This window comes from Sciurus vulgaris (assembly GCF_902686455.1).
Source record: "Sciurus vulgaris genome assembly, chromosome: 18".
Classification (NCBI taxonomy): Eukaryota; Metazoa; Chordata; class Mammalia; order Rodentia; family Sciuridae; genus Sciurus; species Sciurus vulgaris.
This window is the reverse complement of record NC_136479.1, coordinates 29,313,813-29,341,584: the sequence shown is the minus strand read 5'-3', so window position 1 is coordinate 29,341,584 and position 27,772 is coordinate 29,313,813. Positions and strand designations below refer to the sequence as shown.

The 27,772-nt window shown below is 37.1% G+C and overlaps 1 protein-coding gene across 3 annotated transcripts in view; it reads left to right on the top strand.

Moving 5' to 3' along the window:
- SDK1 (sidekick cell adhesion molecule 1) overlaps positions 1–27,772 on the top strand; it is an 871,941-nt gene that overhangs the window by 310,032 nt on the left and 534,137 nt on the right. For all 3 annotated transcript variants that reach the window (XR_013760645.1, XR_013760646.1, XM_079120438.1), the window contains exon 2: positions 27,283–27,442. Coding sequence is in view for 1 of the 3 variants with exons in the window: in XM_079120438.1 (XP_078976564.1) it covers positions 27,283–27,442 (160 nt within the window). In the remaining 2 variants the exon portion in view is untranslated. The remainder of the gene's footprint in view (positions 1–27,282; positions 27,443–27,772) is intronic.

Genomic DNA, 27,772 nt, shown 5'->3' with positions numbered 1-27,772 from the left:
ACAGTGCCATTGGTGGGTAGAGCAGGCTGAGGAACTTCACCACTGCCTCACACTCAGTGAGGTGCACCACAGAGAGAAGTGCCTTGGAGCAGCATTTCAGGTGGGAAGGCATAGGAGAGAGGAAGGATTTAAGTCACACAAAATGGACTAAGTTCTAGTGGGTCAACATAAGCAGTGAAACAATCTGTCATGGGCCAAGAGTTGTGAGTGGGAACAAGTGTTTCAGTTGATGTAGCCAGTGTGTAATTTGGGAATTAGCATCAAAATTGAGATGGGTTTGGGCCTCCATATTTGTCCCACAACATGTGGGACAGGACAGCAGAAGCAATTTTATTTCAGTGTCCAAAGACAGAGTGACCTTTTCTGAAGTGTCGTGGGGTTCTTAATGATCTGTGGGCAAGAGGAAAGCAATTACTGAAGAGAGATGCTGCACCCCAGCTGAGGTGAAGGGGCTGGAGAAGTCGTGAGGCAGCTGATTTAACAAGGCCCCCGTAAGAGAATGTTTTCTATAGCTATGAGGGTCCAAATATGTTAACTGGCATTGCAATGTATCTGTTGGCATGGTTGCTAGCTCTAGGAGAGAGGAGGGGGAGGAAAGGACAGTGAGCACAATGCAGAGATTCAGGGTTTGACATGCTGGGCATGGGCCAAGGTCCTGTCAGGAGGGTTTCTTGTTTTTATCTGAATACTCTGTTGGAAGGGCTGGTTATAGGTCCAGGTATAATAGCTAGCTCCTACCAGAAAAATCTACTTGGAAACCTAGGGAAAGGGAAGGAATTGAGAATTTAGCAGTTAAATTAAGGCTAAAGACAGAGAATTGGGGAATGTAAGAAGAGAGCGGCAAGAAATGATGGTCAGAGGAGATTTAGGCAGTATAAGATTTTAAGTGTTTGCTGTGTATATTAGTTCGTGTTCTCCAGAGAGAGAAAAACATTAATGGGTATGCACTTGCATGTGTGGATAACAGAATTTATTAGAAGGCATTTGCTCAAGTGATTATGGAAGCTGAGAAGTCCCCTGACCTACTATATGCAAATGATAGCCCAGGAAAGCTGAACAGTTCAAAGGCCTGAGAGCTGATGACATGGTCTCCTGTCTGTTCCAAAGTCCTGAGGAACGGAAGTGCTGAGAGTGGGAAATGAGCATCCTGACTGAGCAGCGAGGCCAGGGAATGCGAGCCCAATCTTATTCAATCTTATTTTTATTCTGTTCAGACCCTAAACAGATTGGGTAACCCAGACCTTGGCCTTCTGCTTTACTCATTCTACCAAGTCAAATGTTAATCTCTTCCAGGAATATTTTCAGAGACACCCCCCGAAAAAATGTGTAATTGGGTATCTGGGTACCCCATAACCTTGTCAAGTTGACATTTCAGCTTCCACCTCACATTGTTCCTTGACCTTTCTTGGACTGTGAACCAGCTTTACATGTACCATCAGATTACCACATCTGAAGAATGGGCTTCTTAGGACATGGGGCCAGATCTTCTCCTATATGTTCTCTGTAGCTGACACAATGCCTTCCATGTACTAAATGTTCAATAAAAATGTGTTGGATGCTTCATTGATCCAATAAACGTATCTCTATGCCAATACAGAATTGCTCTTGAAAAGCTGTGGGTAAATCAATTCTTTGTAAATTGAATCTTATTTCAAATGTAGTAGGGACATTGAGCATTTCAAGGAACCCTAGCTGAAACTTTGTGAATCCAAGAGTCCTTTACTGTGCTGTTGTCTTTTTACAGATAAGGAAGCTGAGTTACAGAGGAATTAAGCGACTTGTCACAACATGATTTGCAGTCAGATGTAAAGTTTCTTCACGTGACTGGATGAAAAGCCTAGCTGTGGAATTTATAACATTAGGTTAATAACATCATATTGTCGGAAGTACTTATCTTTAGTCTGCAGATATTAGGTTTGTTTAAAACGTTATTTCAGTAATACACTAATGAATAGAATCTATACTGAACTGTTTTGCAGTTTATGGAAGTTTAAGAATAAAAGACAAAACAGAAAAGCAGAGAAAGCTTCTGCTCAAGAAAATACACTTGTAAAAAACCTGCAGCTCAAAGCTTTCTTTTTCCTTCTGCAATTTGTGTGCAGATGATGAACATGCTGGACGGGTGCCGGGTTCTGCAGGGGTGTTCCTAGACTTGCTGTTGAGGTGATGAAAATCTTTTCAGTCAGTGGCTTAATGTTAAGTGTGAGAAAGATGTTTGAAAAGATTTAGTGAAACCTTTGGACACCTTACTGATTGAATTATTCATTTTAAATTGATCGGGCTTTATCAACATCTGTATTGGGTTGATTTAGTTTCTTCTTGCAGTGTTCTAAAATAAAGTAATTTATTAGATGTGAGAGACTTGATAAAAGAGTAAAGCTGCTTTAGATCATGATTTTGGGTGATCCAAATAAAAGAAATGAAAGAATCAAGGTATGCATTTGATTTGCTCTCTTCAGTAATCATTTTCAGATGCTTCTGCTTGTCAAAAGTGAGATGGAAGTTGTTGCCTACTATAAATGAAGCTGCCTTTTCATTTGTGAGTTTAATGTCTTGATGTGGAACAGTGAACCAGATATATGGGGCCACAATTAATTTGTACTGATATTATCTAAGTCATTTTTAAGTATCAATTCACTTAATTCTTGCAACTGAGCAGGGTAGAATTGTTTAATTTCCATTTTACCGATATGGAAACAGATTCAGTGTAAGTCCTGGGAGGTCAGTGTGTGGACTCTTCCTGCTCACTAGCACCTTTCCATGGCTTCCCTGTGCCTCCCTCCTAATCACCCCCATTGTGGCTTTCCTACTGATTGGCACCCATCTCTGCCCTCCTTGTGCCTTCCAGGTGACCAACACTCCCTCTGTGGCCTCTCCATGCTGCCTTTTCACATATATTATTGGTACCTGTGATCACTGTTTTTGGAAGACAGCATTATATTTTTTTGATGTAATAACCTCTTGAATAAATATATTACTTGACTAATATGAAAAGCATGGATCAATGGAATCTTTGGATTATCCAACTTCATCTTTGTTTTGAAAAGAAAAGTAGATTATGGGTAAACTGGAGAAACAAATTGTGGAATAAAGGTTTATCATTTTTACATTATATAATAGATTTAATGAAATAAATTATACCAAACACTTAAGTGGCAATTTAAACTATTCTGTTTAGCTTCCAAAAAAATGAAGCTAATAAGTTTGAAATCACTAAGTCATAGTGATTTCTTGTTTTATGAAATAGAAATCTGTTAATTAAAATTGAAAATCTTTGGGGGAGTATTGCAGTTTCACATAACTGTAGTACCCTCTAACTCTTTGCAGTGGCTCTCATCCTTAGCTGCACATTGAAATTGCAAAGAAAGCTTGAAAATTACTGATAGCCAGGTCTCACCACCAGACTTGCAGTTTAATTGTTCTGGGGTGAGGGCTGTGTGTCAGCATTTTTTAAAGGTTCTCAGGAGATTTTAGTGCAAAAAAATGACTCCTAATGTTATAATCATTCTTTAATCTTTTTTGTTCTTATTTTAAAGGTGGATTTCTGTATTTTAATATTTTGACCTTATAGTTGTCATAATATTCCTAGGAAAGTAGCTCAGATCAACTTATAGGCAATTCAAAGTGTTGACCTTTATCTTTACAGTTTTTATGTTTTAGATGGTGGTTATTGTAGGGATTACCCTTTTCTTTCATGGTATCATAATACTGAGGGCCAGGACCTAAGTTTTTGAAACCTCCCAATAAACCCTTTTAAAACTGCACTGAGCCTGCAGGGCATGACTGGACCTGGCTCTTAATTCAGTACTTATCATCTGATTGACATGGGAAGTATCATGGCCACCTAGGGGAGGCCTTGCCATTATTAATTCCTTCTTGGATGTCCTTTATGTGTCTGCCCAGAGGCCTTGGCATTGGGCACAGTTGTGAAAGTCATGAAATGAAAGAAATATTTTGCACCGGCTGCTCACAGTGACATTCAGAAAAACAAATCACAGTAAATGCTGGAACTTCTTCCTTTGAATCATCAGGCAATGAGTGACTTTCTGGAGTATTTCTTGGTGAAACTGCAGAGGGCCCATTGTACACTGATGGCTGGAAAAAGGTTAATGGATTGGGCGGGGCCATAGCTGTGGACACTGTCCACCATCATTTCCTTCACTTGGGAGGGCAGATGGCAGAGATATACATAGGTTGTTTTCTTTGCATAAAGATCCTTTTTTAGATGTTTGCAAAATTTGTCCAAGGAAGGAAAAAAGTAGTGAAACTCAAACTTTTTTAGGGTATCAGGGTCAGATTCAGTGAATCTGGGTGAAGTACAAAGCTTGAAAGGACGGAAGTAAATAAATTCCTACAGAGGATTATGCTCTTCAGTGTGCACTGTTAAAGAGTACAAACAAGGCTATTGATGCTTTTATACAGAAACAAATACATATGTTTTTACTATTTGTGGAAATTAGAGATTTGGAGCTGGGAAGGCCTGTGTATCACTGTCTGCTCTATTTTGGGAAGTAATGGAGGAAGTATTTCAACCTGATTACTGCCTGTGGAGTGAGGAATTTCTTAGTATTTGACTGACCACCTGCTGGTACTTTATTTCCTTAGAGCTCCTCAAGTCATTATAAGAATCACCCAACAGTTTGAAATCAAAATGATGCCTCACTATAAAATGTCAGCTATCTATTGTAAAAGATTATGCACCATTTTAAAATATAATTGCCTCCCCCACCCCCTTACAGTCAAACATTTCAGAATAACAAAATCCTTGCAAAATGAGAAAGAGCATTCAGGGTTCAAGCCTTGCAAATTTGAGAAAATGCCTTCTACTTTAGTCTTTTAATAGTCCAGATAATTATAACTCCTCTCACTGCCCTTTTCTCTCTCTACCTCCCGGTCATTCTTGCGACACTTTAATGATGCTGTTGTGTGTGGCTGCTGATGAATTCTGCCAAGTGAAGGTTATTTATTTATTCTTCCCCAAGCTGCGTTTTATTCTCTGTTTACTTATCTTGGTGCTCTGTTTCCTTTCTTAACTGCTCCCAGACATTCCTTTCCATGCCATTGTGTAATGCGCAGCGGCCTGGTGAAGCGTGGAGACTCTTGCTGTGAGAATCCTGCATGGGTAAATGTCACTGCTTCGTACATGGAAGGACTTGGCTGCATATTAGCAACTCCAGAAACAGCTTAGATGGCCACATCTTAAGAGTTTACCTAATTATTTGTTTGCTATATTTCAAAGTACTAAAACTGGTTTTGAATTTGTTACCTTGAGATAAAGGTGAAAACTAGCCAATGGGCAACCAGGAGTCCATGAAGGTAGATTTCTGCTCTCTGCAAGCTTATGGGCCCATGGGCAGTTGAGAGACAAGTACCTTAGGAAGGTGACTGAACTGTAAAAACATGGTTGACATGCAGATGCAAACGGAAGTGCAGGAGAGAATTCTGCCTCCATCTTGCTTATTGGCAATTGAGTTTATGTGTTTTCTACCTTGACAAGCTAATGTGTTAGGTATTATTTTGAGCCGTCTTATTCACCTTTAAGGTTAATTTCTTGATATTAAGAACATATTTATGCAGTGATCTGTTCTCAGCACCTCAGGACTTTTGAAAAAGACATTTCACCTTCACTTCTCTCTGTGAAGTGGTGGCTGCTCCTTTTCTTCCCTCCTGTAGGACACAATGCCAGGCACTGGAGACAGACTGAGGCCGGTCCTCACTTCTTTTTGCCCTTTAGGTCTGGGAATGGCATGGGATCCAGATGAGCATAAGCTAATTTTTCTTTAAGCAGAACTTAAAGAAAGCCTCAGCTTGTTTTGAAGATGACTATTTTGAAGAAAACTGTGAGGATACCTATTCCAGATTCTTTTCTTTCCTGTTCTCAGATTGCATTAACCAACTGAGTACAGAGGCACATACCTGTATCCCAGTGCCTCGGGAGGCTGAGAAATGAGGATTGCAAGTTGGAGGCCAGCCTCAGCAACTTAGTGAAGTCCTAAGTACCTTAGCAAGAACCTGTCTCAAAATAAAAAAATGAAAAGGGGGGGATGTGGCTCAATGATTAATTGCCCCTGGGTTCAATCCCTGGTACACACACGCACACACAAAAAATATTGCCTTAACCAGCCTCGCTAAGGACCTTGTCCAAAAAGAAAGTACCCTTGGGTACTTTTAGCTTTTAAGAATGCATGTCCAAATTTGAGCCAGTGATCCATGCATCCTTCCCTCCCATCTCCACTCCCTTCTACCTGCTGATGCCCCAGACCCAAAGTTGTCTATTGTCAGGAGGGCAGATGGCACAGTGGGTAATAGCCACCTTGTTCTCAGTTCTGAATTTGCCTCTTTCTAGAAGTGTAACTTTGATTAGATTCCTTAACCCCTCTGTGCCTCAGTTTCCACATCTGTAAAAGAATGGGAATGATAGTATTTACCATGCCTAGCACAAATGGTACTCTTATTTTCTAAACATACTGCTTTTTAATAGGCATATCAAGATATAATTTACAGCTATGAAGTCTACCTGTTTAAAATGCATGCCTCAAGGTTTTTAATATGTTTATAGTTTTGTGTGATAGCCACCATGCTCTAGTTTTAGAATATCCCCGAAAGAAACCTTTTACCTTTCACCTTCACTTGCCATCCCCTCCACCCTTCCTGCTTTGCTTCCCTGTCCTCTACTGGCTACTAATCTACTTAATCTACTTTTGTCTCTATAAATTTACTTATTCTGAATATTCTTATCAGTGTAGTCATACCATATGTGGCCCTTTGTCACTGGTATTTTTTTTTTTTTAACTCAGCACAATGTTTTCAAGACTTATCCTCGTTGTAACTTTAGTATTTGATTCCTTTTTATTGAAAAGTAATATTACATCGTGTGGATGTACGTACTTTGTTTATCCATCCATCAGTTGATGTACATTTAGGTTGTTTTCAGTTTTTGGATATTAATAATATAATGCTGTTATGAACATTTGTGTATGAATTTTTGCGTGGATGTATGTTTTCAATTTTCTCAGGTATGGGGTGGAATTCCTGGATCATGTGATAACTTGCTATTTGACATCTTGGGCAACGGCTCAGTTCCTTCCATTCCATCCTATCAGCAATGCAGGAGAGTTCCAGTTTCCCTGTAGCTTTCCCAGCACTTGTTAATATTGTTTTGATGTAGACATTCTAGTGTTTGATTGGAGGTGGGTTATCTCATTAATTATGATTTTCATTGAATTGTCCTAATAACTAATAATGTTAAACATTTTTCATGTGCTTATTATTCCATTGAATAAGAAAAAGAAAAAGGGTTCATTGCTTCAGAGATAATATAGTTATAAGAATCAGTTGCTGCTCTTTAAAGCTTATACCTATGACAGGAGGACAGTTTTTAAGGAAATCATACCAGCATCTCATTAAAAGTAAGGAATTGTCAGTTCTCAATAAAACTAAATCATGATAATGTTTACTGTTCAGTCATTTTCCTAGTATGTTTATGTATAGAGAGGTCATTTTGTTTTGTTTGATATCTCCTTTTGTTTTAATGTTAAAAATAGATATTTTGTAGCATGGAAAATATCTTGTTGCTACACAGTGATTTCCAATTTTTTCTCAGCAGCTCTTAAAGATTCAAATCAGATACAACCCATTTTCTCCATATATATGTATATACATGTATGTGTGTGTATGTATATATATATATACACACACACATGTATAATTCTCATTTTACCTCCATGATTTCTTTTTCTCACTGGCCAGTTAACACTGTTTTTTCTTTAGTATTGGAGAATTTTATTTTTCTTATAGGAGATTTATACACAATTACAATATGCATATATATATGTTCATATTCATTTTCATGCCTCAGTTTACCTACTCATTGAATGTTCCTTACACGGAACATGCATATATAGCTAATGCACTGAATATTTTTGACCACTTTTCTAATAACTGTTATCTGAACATAGCTTGGTTGTAGGTAATAAGCTTATTTGTATGTATATTTTCTGTTCTTTGAACTTAAAGCATGAACTGATCCCCAGACATAAAACTTACCAACACTAATGTTAGTATTTAGTTATACAATTATAATTCTACTCACTTTTAGTTCACATTCTGAACTTGAAGGACTGTGGGGCAGAGTGGCATGATCTTAGAGTTAGATGATAGGGATTTCACCTTGACACTACCACTTACCGTGTGACTCAGTGAGTTACCTAACCTAACCACTTTTTTTTTTTTTTTTAACCTAACCACTTTCTGACTCAGTTTTTTTTTTGCCCTGTATAATGAACATTTAAAAAGGCCAGTTATCTGATGGAGGTGTTGTGGGAACATTTCAGATATTATTTATTAAAATATTTCCTCCGAGGTATGCAGTAAATACTCAGTAATTGTTAGGTAGTAGTACTAATAGAAGCTGTCTGTCTTCTATCTGATTGTGAGGTAAGGTTCATATAAAGAATTAAATAGTAATAAAGTAATTGAAACTTTAGTAACAAATAGGAAATTTCTTTAGGGTAGTTATTACTAGCAGAAAGTGTGTTTTGAAATAGTAGTGACCATTAGAGTAGACAACTGCTTTTAAGCAGTTTGAAACAGTGACTGAGAAAGTTACCTCTCCATTTCTGAGACAATGGGTAGGTATATGCACTAAAGATTTTCAGTTGAGGTAAAAGTTGAGTTGACTTGCAGAGTAAGTTCATAGATACTGAGTATATAAGGCAAAGAGTTTGCTAAATGCAGTCTCATGTGATTACTACCTTTATCCAGATGTTGCACATTTCTAGAACCCTAGTCAGTCCCTCCTGTCAGCAATTATTTCCCTGATTTTTAAAATAGAGATTAATCTTGCTTGTCCTTGAATTTCACATAAAAGGAATCATTCAATATGGACAATTTTGTCTTTTTTCTTTTTTTCGGATCCAGCAGAATGTCTCTGAGCTTTCTGCATAGTGCTGACTTAATGTCTCTGTTGTTTTCAGTGTAGGGTGCTATAGTCATGACTGCTACTGTTCATGGAAAATTATTTGTGTGGGTGTTGATATCCCTTTCTCTTGAGGAAATACCCTGAGCTAGGATTTTTGGGTCATTGTTTAAGTGTTTGATTTGTAAGAAGTTAACAACTCTTTTGCTAGAGTTGGGAAGTTGTAATTGCTGTGTACACTTGTCTATGCTTAATGTTATCTTTTTTTTTCCCCCTAATTTAGTCATTGTTATCCCTGGTCAGAAAAATGTTGTGTGCCTTCCAGTGTGCTTCTTGGGCTATTTGTATGTTTTCCATTGTGATATACATGTTCAAACCTTTGGCACATTATAGTTACGTATTCTTATTTGCTTTGTTGTCATCAAGAAGTAGACATTTAGGGCTGGGATTGTGGCTCAGTGGTGGAGCGCTTGCCTGGCATGTGTGAGGCCCTGGGTTCAATCTTTAACACCACATATAAATAAATTGTGTCCATGTACAACTAAAAAAATATTTAAAAAAAGAATTAGGCATTCTCTATATAGTCTGGATAAAAATCTTTGTAAGGTATTATCTTACAAAGATACCAGACTGTTTTCTCCCACCGTATGGTTGCCTTATTCATTAATAGCTTATTTGTTTTAATGAAATGTTTATTTTGAGATAATTACAGATTCACATGTAACTGTTAGAAATAATACAGAGTGGGCCCATGGACTTTTGTCCCTTTTATTCAGATTTTCCCAGTGGTAATATTTTACAGAATCATAGCACAGTATCTCAACCAGGCTACTAACGTCAGTGCAGTCAAGACAGAGAAACGCTCCTCACCACAGGATCACTTGTATTATTGTCACACCCAGCTCATCCCCCTGCCCCATCCCTGGCCACCATCAATATCTTCTCCATTTCTATAATTTTGTCGTTTTTCAGAATGTTATATAGGAGGGAATCACAATGCATGTGCTGTTTCTTCGCTAAGCAAAATTCCCTGCGTATTTATTAATGTTGCATTAATGGCTTGTTCCATTTTATTACCAAATATTACCCACCTATAGATGTTCTGTAGATTGTATAACCTCCCACTCACCTTTCCAAGGACATCTGATTTGTATTCCATTTTTAGCTCTTATGACTAAAGCTGTTATGATCATCTGGTGCAGGTTTTTGTGTTTTAATTTCTTAGGGATAAATGCCCAAGAGTGCCATTGCTGAGCTGTATGGTAGTTGCATGTTTAGCTTTATAAGAAACTACCAATCTGTTTTCAAGTTTCTAAATAGTTTACATACCCATCAGCAATGTGAATAATCTTTTCTTAAGCAGTGTTTGATGTTGTCATGAATACTTACAGCCATCCCACTAAGTGTGTGGTGACATCCTATCGTTTTAATTTGTATTTCTTTAATGGTTAATAATGTTGAACATCAAATTTTCATGTATGTCTTTGCCATTTGTAGAACCTCTTCATTTCTTTTGTCCATTATCTGTTTACATTGTGCTTTTTCAGGGTTCTTTGTATGTTCTGGATATTAGTCTTTTTATAGATAAGTGGTGTGGACATACTTTCTCCCATTCTGTGCTTATCTTCTTCAGGTCTTAGTTGTTAATATTGATATAAGGTTCAATTTCTTTCTTTCTTTCTTTCTTTCTTTCTTTCTTTTTTTTTTTTGTGGGAGCAAGGCTGGGGATTGAACTCAGGGACACTCGACCACTGAGGCACATCCTCAGCCCTATTTTGTATTTTATTTAGAGACATGTTCTTACTGAGTTGCTTAGTGCCTCACTTTCATTGAGGCTGGCTTTGGACTCATGATCCTCCTACTTCAGCCTCCCTAGCCACTGGGATTACAGGTGTACACTACCTTGCCCATAAAATTTGTCTTTTATTACTTACATTTTCACACATCCTGTTTTTTGGGTCAAGTCTAAGATTTTTCCTAGTCCTGCACCTTAGCCATTTTCTTCTGTGTATTTTTCTAAAAGTTTTGTACTTTTGCGTTTAAGTCAATGATCCATTTTGATTTAATTTTTATGTAACTCATGAAAATTAGGTAGTGTTTCATTCTTTTGCAATCTGACCGTTCAGTTACTTTGACACTACTTGTTTAAAAGGGTATCCTTCTTCCATCAAGATGGTTTTCACTTGTCAAAAGTCACTTGGACTGTGCCTGTGTTGGGTTTTCCTAGGCTCTATTCCGTACTTATGGATCCCTCTGGCTTTATTGTTGTGACTACTTAATAAGTCTTGAAATCAGGAGCAGTGATTCCTCCCATCTTTTTTTTTTTGCAGGGGGGTTACAGGGGATTGAGCTCAGAGGCACTTGACCACTGAGCCACATCCCCAGCCCTATTTTGTATTTTTATTTAGAGACAGGTCCTTACTGAGTTGCTTATCACCTCGCTTTTGCTGAAGCTGTCTTTGAACTCATGATCCTCTTGTCTCCAGCTGTTGGGATTATAGGTGTGTGCCACTGCACCCAACCTCCATCTTATTTTCAGAATTTAGATATTCTTGTTCCATTGCCTGTCTGTATAAATATTAGAATAATCTTGTGTATATAAAAAAATCTTGCTTTTTAACTGGGATTCCATTAACCTTGTATGTGTATTTGTATATATTTGACATCTTTATTTTGAGTCTTTCAATCTACAGACATGCATATCTTTCTGTGTAGTTAGATATTTTATTTCTCTAATGAGCATTTGATCATTTTCATCATATAGGTCATACTTATACCTAAGTGTTTCAATTTCTTTGGAGTGATTATAAATGGTTTTGTGTGTTTCATTTTTCTTTCTGCACATTCTTTAATAGTTACAGAAATCTAATTGATTTTATGTGTTGCTCTTATATCCTGAAGCCTTGTTCAATTCACTTTTCTTCCTTATTTCAGTGGATAAGCCTTTTTATAATAGGTTGAATAGGAGTGATGAAAACAAACATCCTACTGGCTACCAAGTTCACAGGAAAAACATTATCCTTAACTGTTATGTATGATTTAGGATTTTTTTTTTTTTTTTTGTAGTTGTTCTCTATAAGATTGAGGAAGTTCCCCTCTATTCTCAGTTTGGAGAAGGTTTTTGTTTGCTTTGTTGCTTTTAAATCCTGAATGTTGGGTTTTGCCAAATATTTTTGCTGCTTCATTTTTTAAAATCCCATTGGTATGGTAGATTTATTATGATTTAATTTTGAATGTTGAACCAGCCTTACATACCTGGAATATATCCCATTTAGTCATGGTGTATAATTGTTTTAATATGTTACTAGATTTGATTTGCTAGTCTTTTGTTGGAGATTTCTGTCTCTAAATTGGTAAGAGATATTGTTCTATAGGTGACTTTTTTGTATTGTCTTTGCCAGGATACAGTTCAGGGTAATATAAACTTCACAAAATGAGCTGGGAAATGTTTTTCTTTTCTTCTGTTTTCTAGAGTACATAGTATACATTGATGTTAACTCTTCTCTAAGTGTGGGTAGAATTCTCTAGTGAAACGATGTTTGGTAGATTTTTTAATTCAGCAGCTCTTAAATGACAAATTTAAATTCTTTTGGTGGTTATCAGACTGTTCAGGTTTAAATGAAATTTAAAATACAAAATTGCCAGGAATTGGCTCATATCTTCAAAGTTGTCCATTTTATGACTTTAAATTTGTTAATAGCATCCCCCTTTTAATGGGGGCAAGATCTGTACTGGTACTCCTGTTTCTTTGCTGGTAGTCACGATCTTATCACCCCTTTATTTATTTTAATGTTGTTTGGAGGTTTGTCAGTTATCACCCCACCACCAGGAACCAACTTTTTTGACCCATTGGTTTTCTGTATTATGCTTGTCTCTTCAATTTTATTGACTCTGTCCTTACCTTTATTGTTTTCTTCCTTGATCTTGCTTGGGGTTTATTTTAATATTCTTTTCCCTCTTTGAGGTAGGAGGTTGGCTATTAAGCTGAATATTTTCCTCTTTCCTAGTGTAAATATTTTCATGCTATAAATTTCCCTGGAGGCACAGTGTTAACTGCATCCTACATATATTGGTATGCTATATTTTCATTTTCATTCAGTTGTTTTTTTTTTTTTTTCCTTTTTGCCCATCACTGGAAGTTGAACTAGGGATGCTCTACAACCAAACTACATCCTCAACCCCTTTTATGTTTTATTTTGAGACAGGGTCTTGCTAACTTTCCCAGGCTAGTCTTGAACTTGTGATCCGATTTTGTCTGAGCTTCCCAAATTGCTAGGATTACAGACATGTGCCACCATTCCTAGTAAGTTCTGTGTATTTTTAAAATTTCCTTTCAGATTTGTTCTTTAACTCATGCATTATTCAAAAGTATATTGCTCAGTTTGTAGGTGTTTGGAGGTTTTCTTGTTGTCTTTTTTTTATTGATTCCTAGTTCAATTCGATTATGGTCAAAGCATTACTTTCTATAAATTCAATTCTTTTAAATTTGTTGAGATTTGTTTTATAGACCAGAATGTGGTCTGCTTGATAATTAGTCTATGGGCATTTGTGAGGGGAAAAGGAAAGTAAAAGAAAGTAAAAACATGTATATACTAGATGTGATGGCTACTATACAGTCCCCCCCCCCCCCCCCATATCGTGGCATTTGAAAGAACAACTGTACACTTTTAGGCATTGTGCCTATCAGGGGGTAAAAAAAAACGTATTTTACGTCTATGTTTATAGGATTCTTTTGTGCTTTAAGAAATATTTTCTTTAAGGAAAAAAATGTTCTAAAGAAAATAGGCCCAGAGGCCTCATTAGGCAACTCAGTCTCATCTCCTTCAGTGCTCAGGCACGCAGTTCCTGCCTGCGTTTGACTTCTCTTAGTGTTTACTCCTTTTACCTGGAAAGACAAGTGATATGCAGATTGATGGTGAAAATAATGCCATTACATTATTGATGCCATCATGTTTATCCAGGACATTTCATGTCTTGAATAAGAAGCATCACCCATTCTTTTTTCTTTTTTTCTTCCCGAGTAATTTTTAGTAGGCATGATTGTATAATTAAGTTTAAGATATCAACTGAATATACATGGTAATAAAATGAAAATTAAACTATTTCAGGATAAAATTATTTCAGAGATTTTGCAAATCTTTTAGATAATAAAATTTTTACTTTTGGTTTTATTTTTAATATAATCTAGGATATTTAAATTTTAACTTCTCACAAAATGGTTTTTCATGTTATTTAATTATATGTTTCATATCTTTGGCAACAGTTTATATCTTACATCGATGACTTTCACCTGTACCACTGATGGTTTGGGACCCTATGTCCAGGTCCCAGTGTTGACTTGGCATTTTGTGCCTTTTCAGCAGCTCTGGATGAGTGCCCCACACATGGCTCAGGCTTGACTGCTGCACTTTGAGCTCTGCTCTTTTCCTCTAAAACTGCTCCTTCCATAGTCCTCTGTGCTCCAGGAAATGCCAGTGGTGTCCTCCTAATTTCTGTCCAGAAGCCTCCACACTGTCATGAGTCCTCTTCCTCTCATATCTCATGCCTGTGTTTCTAAATTATGTCGGCTCTAACTTTACAGTGTCTTGGGTCTGATCTCCTGTTGCGTTCCCTGCAACCCATTTACCACATCACCATTATCCTGCATTTGGATTAATGCAGCAGCCTCTGTGTGACTTCTCAGCCAGTGCTCTTCCTGCCTGATCTCAGCACAGTTGAGTGCTGATTTAGTAGTGGACCAGCAAAAACCTGAGGTAGAGCATATCCCCTTTCTGCTCAAATGTCCCTATTGTTACTTACAAAATCCAGAATCACATAAGTCTTCCTCTCACCTCTGCCTCATCTCCTCCTACTGTTCTACTCTCTCTTTCCATTTTTCCACCCTGTCCTCTGCTGTTCCTAAAGCACACCAGACTCACTTTCACCTCAGGGCCTTTGCACTGACATTTCCTGCTTCCTGAGCTACCCATATGCCTGATTCCCTTCATGAGCCCCTCCTGTTCCTTACTCAGGAATCAACCTTTAAATTGATGCCTCTTTATCTTTTGCATTTAAGATTGCCATCCCTTTGCCAAAATTTTCTTTTCCTTTTCTGTTTCATATCTTTTTCTATAGCATTATCAATACTTTATATGCAGGTAATTCTCTTACTCTTCCATATGTGTTCCTAAAAAATACTATGGTTTTGTAAAATTATACACTAAAACAAGAGAACTTATGGGAAAACTGTTGGGGCGAACCATACAAAATCTATGGAACTTTGCTATTAAGACACTAGTACCTTTCTTCATTGATTTTCTGTTTTGATAAAAAGAGAAAAGCCTTCCAGACATATTCAACTGTCCTTGAAGCTTCTCTCCGTAGTGTAATGTAGTGGAAAGCACCGTGGTTCCTGATGTGCCTAAACCAGTTACTTCATGTACTAAACAAAGCAAGGTACATTTTTGGTTTTTAAAGTAGTTCTTTTGCTGCTGCTGCTGCTGATTGTTATCTTATAATTCTAAACCTTACTCTTTAATAAACAATGAAGTTTGTTCATGATAATGTTGTAACATTAATATTCTGGGGGGACCATGTATAAATCACTACAACTTCTGTGTTGCACCACCATCAGCTCCCTATTTATCAGCCACAGATGAAGTAGTTTGTATAAAAAAAATAGAGTTTTTAGCAAAATAGGTTGTTCTGTATATTTTCTTTCTTTGTTGACTGTTAATCTCTCTAAACGTCTCCCATGAAGGTGTGATTTTCATTGTTTTGTTTTTTAAATTCACATCTGTATTCCCATCTCATAAAAGTCCAAGTAGGTATTTAATAAATGTTTGTTGAATGAACGAATAAATAATCAAATCAATATTTAGACTTCTCTAGAAATTTGAAGTAATTGAAAATAGGAACACCTGTTTTTCTTTAAATTGAACAACTTCTTTGGCTTAATAGTTATTGACATTTAAGACTGTGGCCTGATTTATGTGTGTTATTTAGAAAGCCAGAAGTAAATGTGTTCTGGATGAAGTTCAACATTCAGCCTTCTGCAGGAAGATGCAGTTTCATTCTATGGCAGAATGTTTTAATAGAAGCCAGTAACCATATCGTGCTTTTTAAGAAGGTGCAGTCAAGACCTTTTTGTGCACATTAGCTGGTTTAATCTCAGGACACCTTGAGAGCAGCGGTTCTCAGAATGTGGTCTGAGGACCTCTGACAACCCCACAACCCTTTGCCAGGAGAGTCTAGCAGGGCAAAAGCATTTTACAGTAATGCAGAGATTTTTTCCATGTGTGGAGATTTTACTGATGATGTATAACTTCTGGCACTCTAGCAGGTATATCAATAATGATGCCAAACTGTACTATTGGCATGTATTTCTTTTTGATTAAAAAAATCCAGTTCCCTTAATATTCTAGGTGAAGTAGTAAAAAATCATTTATTGTGTTAAATTTTGAATCTAATGAATATCTTTTTAATATTTTGTGTCCAAATGTGAATCTCATATAAAATCCTTCTGCTGAATGCACAAACAGGGAGGTTGCTTCCAGGCAAAGTCCTTGTGAGAATATCTGAGCTGGCAGCCCAGCTTGCTGCTTTGTTCTTGGTTCCCATTTTTACCTGAACTATTGACTGACAGACAAAGTATAATTATTCAGTCTTGGATGTTTGACAGCATTTTCTTGAGAGTAAACAAAATAAATCTATTTCATTAAAACAAAAAAAAAAACTTTGTGATTAATGCTAAAAATTGAGGTCACACTTAAAAATTGGAATTTTGGAAATCTTATGTGCCTCTATATATAAGCTTGACATTTTCCCACTATTTAAGGACTTGCCTCATGCTATATTAACATGTGATTCTTTTTCATTGTGTAATGAAATGTGTCAACATTTGGAAGATCTGCAAAACTCAGTGAACCAACAAAGTCAAGTGTGTAAAAGATCCAAAGTACCAGATAGACCAAAGAATTTTAATATAGCAGAGTACCTAAATTTCATTGATATGGTTTCAAATTCTACATTACAACTAACCTTTATGAAACTGACACTTGTTCAGTTGTGTATCAACAAAAATATTCTCAATTATTTGAAAAGGCTATTAAATTACTTCTCCTGGTTTCTAAGTAAACATCTGGGAGGCTGTATCTTATTCTTGTCATTCAACTGAAACAACATACTACCAAGACTAAGTAGAGAAGTATATATGAGAATCTCTTTTCTACTTTTTACAAAGGTTGAAACTTAAAAAATGTGGAGCAATTCTGTTAAGATTTTTTTGTTTTGTTTTGGATAATATAGTTTCTTTTTTAAAAATTTTTACAGACTGCATTTTGATTCACTACACACAAATGGGGTACAACTTTTCATTTCTATGGTTGTACACGATATAGATTCACACCATTCATGAACTCATACATGTACATAGGGTAATAATGTCTGTCTCCTTCCACCATCTTTCATACCCCTGTCCCTTCCCCCTCTCATTTCCCTCCACATAATCTAAAGTTCCAACATTCTTCTCTTACCCCCTGAACCCACCCCCCCCCAATGTGAGAAGAGAACCTGCAGAGTGGGGGAAAATATTTTCCACTCGCACTTCAGATAGAGCACTAATCTCCAAAATTTTTAAAGAACTTACAAAATTTTACACCAAAAATACAAAGAACCCAATCAGTAAAGTGGACCAGGGAACTGGACAGACACTTTACAGAAGAAGATATACAGACGATTAACAAATAGATGAAAAAGTGTTCAACATCTCTAGTAATTAGAGAAATGCAAATTAAAACAACTCTCAGATTTCATTTCACTTCAGTTAGAATGGCTATTATCAAGAACATAAGCAATAATAGGTGTTGGTGTGGATGTGGGGAAAAAGGCACACTTTTACATTGCTGGTGGAGTTGCAAATTGGTGCAGCCAGTCTGGAAAGCAGTATGGAGATTCCTCAGAAAAGTTGGAACAGGCCCACCTTTTGACCCAGTTATCCTACTCCTCGGTTTATACCCAAAGGACTTAAAATTAGCATACTACAGTAACACAGCCACATCAACGTTTATAGCAGCTCAGTTCACAATAGGTAGATTGTGTAACCAACATTTTCCTAAGCACATCTTTTGTGTTAAAATAATGACCAATGTTATTTTCAATAATCTTTTTAATTTGGGCCATGTTGGGGGTGGAACCCAGGGCCTCAGACCTACTAGGCAAGTACTCTGCCGCTAAGCCCAGTGAAATGAATGCATAAATATTTTGAAAGTTCACAGTTTTACTTTCTAATATGACAAACAGGAAAATAGGAATTTAGTAGTCCTCTGATTGTTTTTACACAAGTGGGAAAGTGGTCTAGAGGCCAAGAAGTTTGAGTACTGTTGTCTTGAAGAGATTTATGTATGTATGTATGTATGTATGTGTTTATTTATTTATTTAGTTAGTTAGTTAGTTCTGTTGACCTGGGAACCCAGGATCACAAAGCGAGGGCAAGGTGACTGGTTGGAACCCAGGCCAGAATCTTGCTCTGAGCTGCCATCATGTTGGAGCGTCTCCTTGAGGATCCTTTACGGATTGTAACTTTGCTAAAATCAACAGGCTTTGTCTGATTGAACTGAGATAGTCTTAGGAATTTCTTTCACATGTAATTTTCTTGCTAAGGTTATCTACACCATTTAGGTATCTCTTTTGAGTCCCAGTTTCTATGTCAGTAAATATGTGCCATAAACTCATGAGCAAATACTTAAGCAGGGAAAGATAAATCATATTTAAGTTTCTTGTCTTGGACCTTTTGACCTTTTATTTAATAAGAACTGGATTTGGGGGGATTATTTGAAAGAATCTTTGAAAGAAATATTGTATCATATTCAAGAATGTTGGTTTTATTTCTGGTAACTTTCCTCTTTATTTTTTATTTTTTTTCTTCTTTTGGTCATACTCTCTCTACAAACCATAAAAATGACAATTTAGTACACTTCTACTTTGAAGTAAAATATGAGAGCTGGAAGCTTATTTCAGTTGGAGATATAGGGAATTGCTTTTATCCTACTGTCTCTTCCTATTATTAATTTATATGTTGAAATAGATTAGCACAGTACAGGATCAAACTGGGACATAAATACAACCATTTTTGTTTCTGCCATCAGCTTAACTGTAGATTAATGTCACTGAAAGCTTGAATGGTTTCTTACGGGGAAATATTGGAAGGGTAGATTTACCCCATGGGTTGCCTTAAATGTGTTGTTAATTTGCATCGATTTCAGAGAAAAGAGAGACAATCAGTTTGGCTTCCCCATTCACTGAATCCCAGCAAACTGTTCACAGTACTGTTTAATGCAAATCTTAGGAGGAATCCTCCTGCTCTTCCTGTCTCTTTACATGCACAGACTGAAACATCAAGAGGATACCACAGACCACTGACTTGGAGAAAAATTCTATCCTGGTTGGCCAAACTTCTGAGTACAAAATGACAACTTTGTGGTGAGACCTAGGAATATGCTGTGCAAACTTTGATCTGCTTTGTTCCTTCTGATTATGTTACCCTCCAGAAAACAGGAACAGAGACCAGAAAGGAGATGGGCAAGTCTACCACTTACTTGGTCTAACAGTGTGCTCAGTTGTTCTGATGCTGGGTTCCCAGACTCTATCCCAACCAAGGGTTGCAGGCACTGTGGCCCCAGATAAGCCACTCTGTCCTCAGTGTGACCTCCAGATCTCTCCAACGTCCAGGAGTTCCCCACAAGAGTCCTTACCACCATGGCCAAAGCAGGCATGAGCAACAGGCTTTCAGCTGCTGCTTAGTTGGGATTTATGAGCATTTGTCTGAAAAAAAGGAAAAAAAAAAACCTCATTTATAAGGAACAGGGGGCAGCTCTTTTACAAACCTTCAAGAGCTGTACAAAGCCACTGTGTAGATGAAGTAGCTCTCAGGGATGCGTCTGGGCCCTTTGTTTCTGTAATCCCTTGGAACCTCATCCTTCTGTGGCTGAATCTGTCACTTGCTGTAGGCTCCTTTGGCGCTCATGCCCCTCCACTTCTGCCCTGTTTGAAATGTGAGGACTTCAGCCACAGGGCGGTTCTTATCTGTGAACCCCATCAAGGTCCTTCTCACAGTACTGACTTCATACCTCTGTCACCTCTGCTTATGGTATTTTTCTTGGCTCATTTACAAGTCTTATTTTCTACACCATGAGCTCATTGAGTAGGGCCAGCTCTAATCCCCAGTGCCCAGCAGCCAGGAGATGCTCAGGGAATGCTTGAGGAATGACCAAGTGCCTCGGTTTATAAATGGAGCAGCGGCTAGTGAGGGTATCTGTTTTGGGCCTTGTCATGAGTGTCTTAGTGACTAGGAGTCGGTGGGTAAGTTTAACTCCTCTTATGCATCACACAAGGTACCACACATCATTTCAGTCCTATTCTAAGCCTAACCTATTTCTCCTAGTGCTGAACCCAGAACATGCTTGCCGTGATGTGTCTTAGTTGAGGAGCTATGGTCGGGTTCCTCCTGGACTGTGGCAGGGATCACAGGGGAGCACAGTGTCGGGCGTTATCTCTGATGTCATCCAGTCCTGTACCAGTTCTGCTACTCCAAAAGGCTTGGGGCTTTAGTGCAGCTTCTAAGTTCTGGTTGTGGGTTTCCATCCTGTGATTACACCCATCTGGTGTCCTAGGTGTGTCACCATAAGCTGAGCTTAGCTTCAGCTTGTCCGTTCAACCACACCCGTGGTGTCCAGCATTGGAGCAGCTAGATAAGCATGCTCTGGTCAAGCACCAGGCTGGCCTAACACTATTTCTAGGATGCTCACCACAGAACTCCTCTTCTGTGCAATGATCTGCAGAACTGGGAAGGCATTGAGGCCTTTCTCACACTGTTTAGAGATCCTACATGGCGCTGAAAGAGGAACACATGGGCGTGACCTGTCGTAGGTAAACTTCTAGTCCTACCCCACTGGAAACGTTTGAGTGTGATAGGGGAACAGTTCGAAAAACACCTTTTTTCTTGTAATTTGCAGTCATCATGATAGTTTCATTTTTTGGGGTTATGTTTGAAATCAAATATATATTTGTTTAGTTGTAGCAACCTTTCACCTGGAATTCTGATACTTATTTTACCAGATAGTAGTATATAAAGTGACATACAGAGAAGCTGGGTACTTTTTTTGTTTGTTTGTTTGAACCACAGAATATGATAGTACAGTCTATTATATTGAAAATCTACCACTGGAAAATATTTATTAATATTTCTGATATGGTAACAAAGCCTGAAATTTAGCTATGATGATAGAACCAGCTCTTTACTGGAATGATAATTAGCTAGTGTAGGAATTATTATCTACCACTGATTTACCCTCTCTTTCCTCCTGTCCTCATTTTACCTTTAACTACACAAAGGTTTACATGGTGGTCATAGAAAGTGAAGCTTGAATTGCCTGTGCTAAAGCATTTAGGGGATTTTGTCCTGAAACAGTAGGGTCCTCTTAAGAGCGCGACAGGTCGACATTTTCATATCAGAAGATTTAACCACAGTAGAATGTATCAAGTAATATTTTTAAATTTTTAGCTCAGAAATGCATTTTAAATACATAATTGTTTTCTTTAAAAAGATTAATATTACTATTGTGAAAAAACACATTATACCGTGAGATTAAATTCTTGGCTTCAATAGGTGTACATAATGAACTGCCAGTAGCTTAAATTGGAATGACTGCATTTACCAGAACAGGATCTTCTACCCATATTTTTCAGAATAGTTCACAAATGATACATTATGCCCTGTGCTTTTGTTTCTCACTGGAATTTGAAAAATAAAACTTTGTGTTAGTGGCAAATTCATAAGCTTGGGGCATGAAAATGTTTGAATTTGATATAAAAGAAGTTTGGAAGAGAAGATTAGTGGTTTAAACCAAAAGATTAGTCGCCCTGGGAAATTTAACTGTGGCAAAAGCAGAGTTCGGTAATAAAAGGTCCTGCTCCGGCTGATTGCCCATTCATGCTGCGACTCCCTGCTGGACTCACACCTGATTGATGGTCTGATTACGAGGGCTCAGTAGATTTCCTCCTCAAGTCAACAGAACATGTGGTTTCATCCTCGTTTGTGTTTCTGTTGTTTCCTCTGCTAAGTGGAGGTTGATTATTATTTCTTTATTCATTATCACTTGAAAAGAAAGGAGAAAAGGACAAATTACTGAGTAGATCACGTTTATCTTTGTTGAATCTCCCATTGGCAGAGTCACCGAATAGCTTGAAGTTTCATGTTTTGAGTACCTAATAGTTGATTCCTGTTCATCCAACCATAAGGGGTCTCAAAAGATTATCAGTTTTCCCTTATGGAGCAGACAATTAAGACCCATAGGACAGCCCCCTTCTGCATGTAAGGGAGCCAAACCAAAGGACGAGGCTCAGTTTTGACTTCTCTTGTTTCTCTGCTCTCCATGGAAACTATTTCTACTCTGGCACATGGGTCATAGTCCCTTTCTAGATGAGAAGATTATCTTTGCATCGGGCAGGTGAAGTGAAATCCATTTACATGCTATCTAAAGACCTTAAAAGTTCATTTAGGGGACTGACTTTGACATCATAAAATTATGATGTTGTCTTGAAAGAACATTAACTCTGTTCCTCTCCTTTGGATGGACCTTAAATCTGTATTATCCAGACAAATGAGAGTCTCTCTTTCATAAATGATTTACGTTCTATTTAAAAGTATGAAAATGGAAATTTCACAGTTTTCCTTGGTAATTCATTCTAGGATCTAAGAATGTTCATTGTTAGAATATGTAAGTGTGCATAATCTATTTATTTTCTTTGTGGGGGGGCGAACTATTAGTTATTATTTGAAACACATACATACCTACCTCTCAAAGAGCGTTAAGTGCACCATTGGCTTTTTCCCAGGTCAAAGTTTGATAACTTTACCTTAGAGGTAATTCAGTCATTTTTTTCTGCTTTATGGATTTTTTCAAGCTTTTCTTTATCCTATTTAAAGTATAGAAAGAACAAATGCTCGTGTAGAGGGTCTGTGCACACCTGAATACTAATCTGTCCTCTTTCTCTTCCAATAGCTTTTGTGCTTTGTTACCTTTATGTCCTCTTTAAATTTCAAGATCTTGCATATTTTTCAGTGATAGATAATGCTGGACTCAGAAGGATTATTATTCTCACATTGGCTAATCTATGTTAAAATATTTGTGGTAATAATTTTAATTATTAGAAGTTTAAAAATCCAGAACATTGACATCATTTGCCCTTCCTTCTTCTTGTAATAAATATCAGCATCTATGCTAACCATGATTCTATGGTCACTTAGATTACAAAAATATTTGTTGCAAATTTTAGGAAACTATTCTTTGTGAAAAATTTTCTGCTAGATCACAGTACCCAGCATGATAATTTGTACATTTGTGTAGGCATGTTTGGTTAACTATGAATTCTTTGAAGAATTGAGGGCTGGCATGATTTAAATTCAAAACCATTGTATAATGTATTAAATTGATGATGCACTGTCAATTGTAAAACCAAATTCAAATTCTAAAGCTTCTATCTTGAAGCTTTTCCTTTCAAAAAGATGTATTTTTTATGACTCATGCATGTAGGACACTGGAATCATATGAAGTGGCATTTCTTTTTCTATTGTTAAAGAGAGTGCAAATGGCAAGACATTAATAAAGCCTGCAGCACAGTAAATCCCAAGGTATCAAAGCTATATCCATTTCAATTCAGCTTTATTACACTCTTTGGGTCATAAGAGTGGATGATTTTAGTTGAAGTACATAGCAAAAAGGGAAATTGGACACACCGTTGACAGTCAAAACCTAGGAATGCACTTGAAATGCAGCTTAGACCATGTCATGTGCAACAGGAGCAGGTAAAACTCTTATAACAGGACCTGGATCATTGGCTCCTCCTGACTTTGACATGTTTTATTACAGCACCTAACACTTGACTGTTTATATTCCTGTGTCATCAGACTTAGACATAACCTCTTAAGGGATGGTTACCACATCTTACTCTCTTTGTATTCCCAATGCTGATTACAGGGTCTAGCACATAGAATCACTGTGTGTTTATTGACCAGAAAATTATACAAACCAGAAACCTGAGAGTCCTTTTGGACCAGCTCTGTCATCTTCACTCCCATACCCAACCCATTATTGAATCTTTTTTGCCACTTAGTACATTAAAACCACCCATTCCGCTCCATCTCTTCCATCACAGTTCCAACTACTATCTTTGCCCGACCTACCATCTGTCACCTCTTGGGGCATTTTACCTGTATCACTGTAGTGGCCTCCAAATTCATCTCCCACTACCCCAGTTCTTCTTTAGCTCTTTTCTCTGCAGTGCAACCAGAATAATCTTGAACTACACAACCTTTTCAAAGGCTCCCTGCAATTCTTTGATAGTGATAGCTTATCATCACCTTCGCATTGCCAGTACTTTTGACTGAGATGTATAAACAGGGTGATCATATCATCTGTTACTCAAATGAGAACACTTTTATTGTGAAGTGGGCATCAGTGGTATACGTGCAGGATGGCATGTGCTTGCCCTGCAGAATCTGGGCCCAGCACACCCTGCCTTCATTCACTCTTTGCCCCTGCAGTAAGGGCTATTTCTCTCTCTCTCTCTCTCTCTCTCTCTCTCTCTCTCTCTCTCTCTTTACTTCTCAAAGTCATTCACCATGTCTCCTCCTGGCCCCTTGAGTTTACTATTGCTGGAGTATTTGAATTCTAATTCTTTAGTGCTCAACTCCTGCATTCAATCCTCATTGACTGGTTTAAATCACCTTACTATATGTTCTGACCACACAGATGCAATTTAGCATTTATTTGAGTGAACAAATTAATGAATACTAGTAAGTGGTTAGTACTACCAATATATCAACTATGTGTAATTGGTCAACACAAAGATAAATTATACAATCATAGCTCTGTATCCACTAGGGATTGGTTCCAAGACCCTGCTGTGTATATCAAAATCCACAGGTGCTCACATCCCATATATAGATGGTGTAGTCTATGCATATAACACATATGCTCCCATACACTTTAAATCATCTGTAGATTATGTATAACTCTTAATATGATGTAAATGCTATGCCAGTAGTTACTGCACTGCACAGGAAATAATGACATGAAGAAAAAACTCAGGTCTTGTTCAGGACAGTGTATTTTCTGAATACTTTCTACCTGCAGTTGATTGAATCTGCAGAAGTAGGACCTGTGGAACAGGGAGTGTATATTTAGTGTTAGTGTATGTGCAACACTTTCATGTGCAACTACACTTTCATGTACAATTTTAATGCTGTTATAGTATTTGATGTTTAATTTGTTAAAGAAATACTAATTTAATTATAAAGTCCAGCTAAGGAAGTCCACAAAACAAGTTACCAAAACTTTGAAGTTAGATATGGATTGAGAAGAAAATTCCTGCTTTTGAGAAATTTGTGACATTTAGAATCATATATATAGAATTGCTTGAGTTCTAGACCTGGATTATCTGGGTTTACATAACCATTTATGTCTGGGTAGTTCTTGAGCAGTTTATTTAAATTCTTTGTGCTTCTGTTTATTGCTCTGTAAAATAGGTATAATAATGACATCTATATCATAGGATTTTGCAAAAACGAAATAAGTTCATCTAAAACAGGACAATTTCTAATACATGTTAATTACTCAATAAATGAAAGCTATTTCTTATATTTTTCTTTACTGCTATTATATTTATTCACTCTATACAAATTTATTTATTATCTACTCTGTTTCTGGCATTGTTCTAGGTCCTGGGAATTCAGAAATGATTAAGACAGGAAAAGTACTAAGGCATAATCTATAAATAATTTCAAACTCTGATACAAATATTGTGATTGCAATAAATATAGGGCATGTTGGTGGGGAGGAGCTTTAGTTAACTGAGGAGACAAATCAGCATGCAGAGTGTATCAGGTGAGGGAATGGCAAATACAGGCCCTGGGGTGGGAAGGAGCTTTGTCCTGGTTATATGTAAAAGCAGTCTTGTATGTATGGAGCAGAGAGGGTGGAGGCCTGAAAGATAGACTGAATGCTGATTCTGACTGCATAGTGAGTCTTATGGGATTTTAGTAGAAAAATGAGAGGTCACCTAATTTTGTTTATTTTACTGATGAAGAAACAAGCCCACCTGTTCTGATCAGGGTCATGTAACTAATAGGTGATGGAATTAGATGTAGAAACCAAATGTCCTGCATCCATTTAAAACAAAGATTTTAAAAAACCCAGAGGCACACATGCAAGAAAAGCACAAAGCATTTGTAGAATTTTGTGAATTTCCACAAAATAGATAGAGCTATGTCACACATTCCCTGAAGCCCCTCTTTATCACTTTCCAATCCTCCATAGATAATATTTACCCTGCTAACACCTTAGCGTAGTTTTGCCTGGTCCTGAACTTTTATACGCTTGCAAATAAAGCATGTACTTTCACCTTTAATTCTGTCCATCTGAGTTCTATCATTTAGCATTTTATCTATGAAACTTATTTGTGATACCATGTGTAGAATAGGTGGGTCATTCTCATTGCTGTGTAATATTTCATTGTGTGATTATACCACACAGGATTATTCTATAACCCTTTAAAGTCACTGAGGGGACTGTGTGTGTGTGTGTGTATGAGAGAGAGAGAGAAGGAGGAAGCTTACGAGTCATGTCATTTGTGTGTGCATGCTAATCTTGCTTATCCTGGTCACTTTTTAAAAAACTTACTGAAGGCTATGTGAAGAAATTTCTCTATTATAGTCTTGATTGTTACTTTGAAAATAGATTGCCTAGTTAAAACCAAAGAGCAGGGATTACCTGATATGTCCTTTCCATAAGCTAGTATTAATCATAAGTAGAAAGGACGGGGATGAACCTGTCAGATACTTTCAAATAGTGGTATCATTGAGTTTTTGGCCTTGTGAAATATCATCTGGATATTTCTGTTGGATATTTCTGCTGATCAGGGACTATTTGCTACTTACTTGGGTAAAACATTCATTATTTCTTCTCTTTAATGCATTTTTTTCTTCATTATCCTAGATGAGGGACACCTAAAAAAAACTTAGGTGTCCAAAGGTACTTAGAGTATCTTTGACATAATTATCATGTTTTTAGAGGTCTTTTATTTTGAGAAAAGTAAACAGTGAATGAGAACTTTTGGAAAAAATATATGAAAATATATATACATATTCAAGCCCTCCATTATGATTTCCAACCCACTTTAATGCACCTGTGTCCATTTTGTTAGCAGATTCACAGAGTTGAAAACTTAGGGTTAAATTTTGTTTACTTATTTTATTAATTGGATTCATGTTATTTTCATGTTTATTCAGTGTTCTTCTTTCTCTCCCCTCCCCTCTTTTTAAATCTCAGATGATGTTGCACCATATTTTAAAACAGAGCCAGGCCTACCGCAGATGCACCTGGAAGGGAATCGCCTTGTCCTCACTTGCCTTGCAGAAGGGAGCTGGCCTTTGGAATTCAAGTGGATGCACAATGACAGTGAGCTCACCACCTACAGCAGCGAATATAAGTAATTGATTGATTGCAAATAAGATTCCATTTCAGATTTATGTGTTTAGAATACTTGCTTTATGGGTCATAATAGCATAAGGGGTGAAAATTTTGGCTTGGATTTCTAATGCATTAAGGATTAGAGGACTAGATTTGAACACATAATTAGAATGGGATTTAACTATTTGATATAGATTGTATTTTCTTATAGAAGTCTGTCATTATATTTGTAAAAGTAAGCCTGTTAGCGAAACTGTTAGACAAAATATAGTGCAGTTACAGAGAATTCATATAATGCTTTAACATGACAAATTTACTTTTTTGTGACTATACCTCTACCCAAAATTAT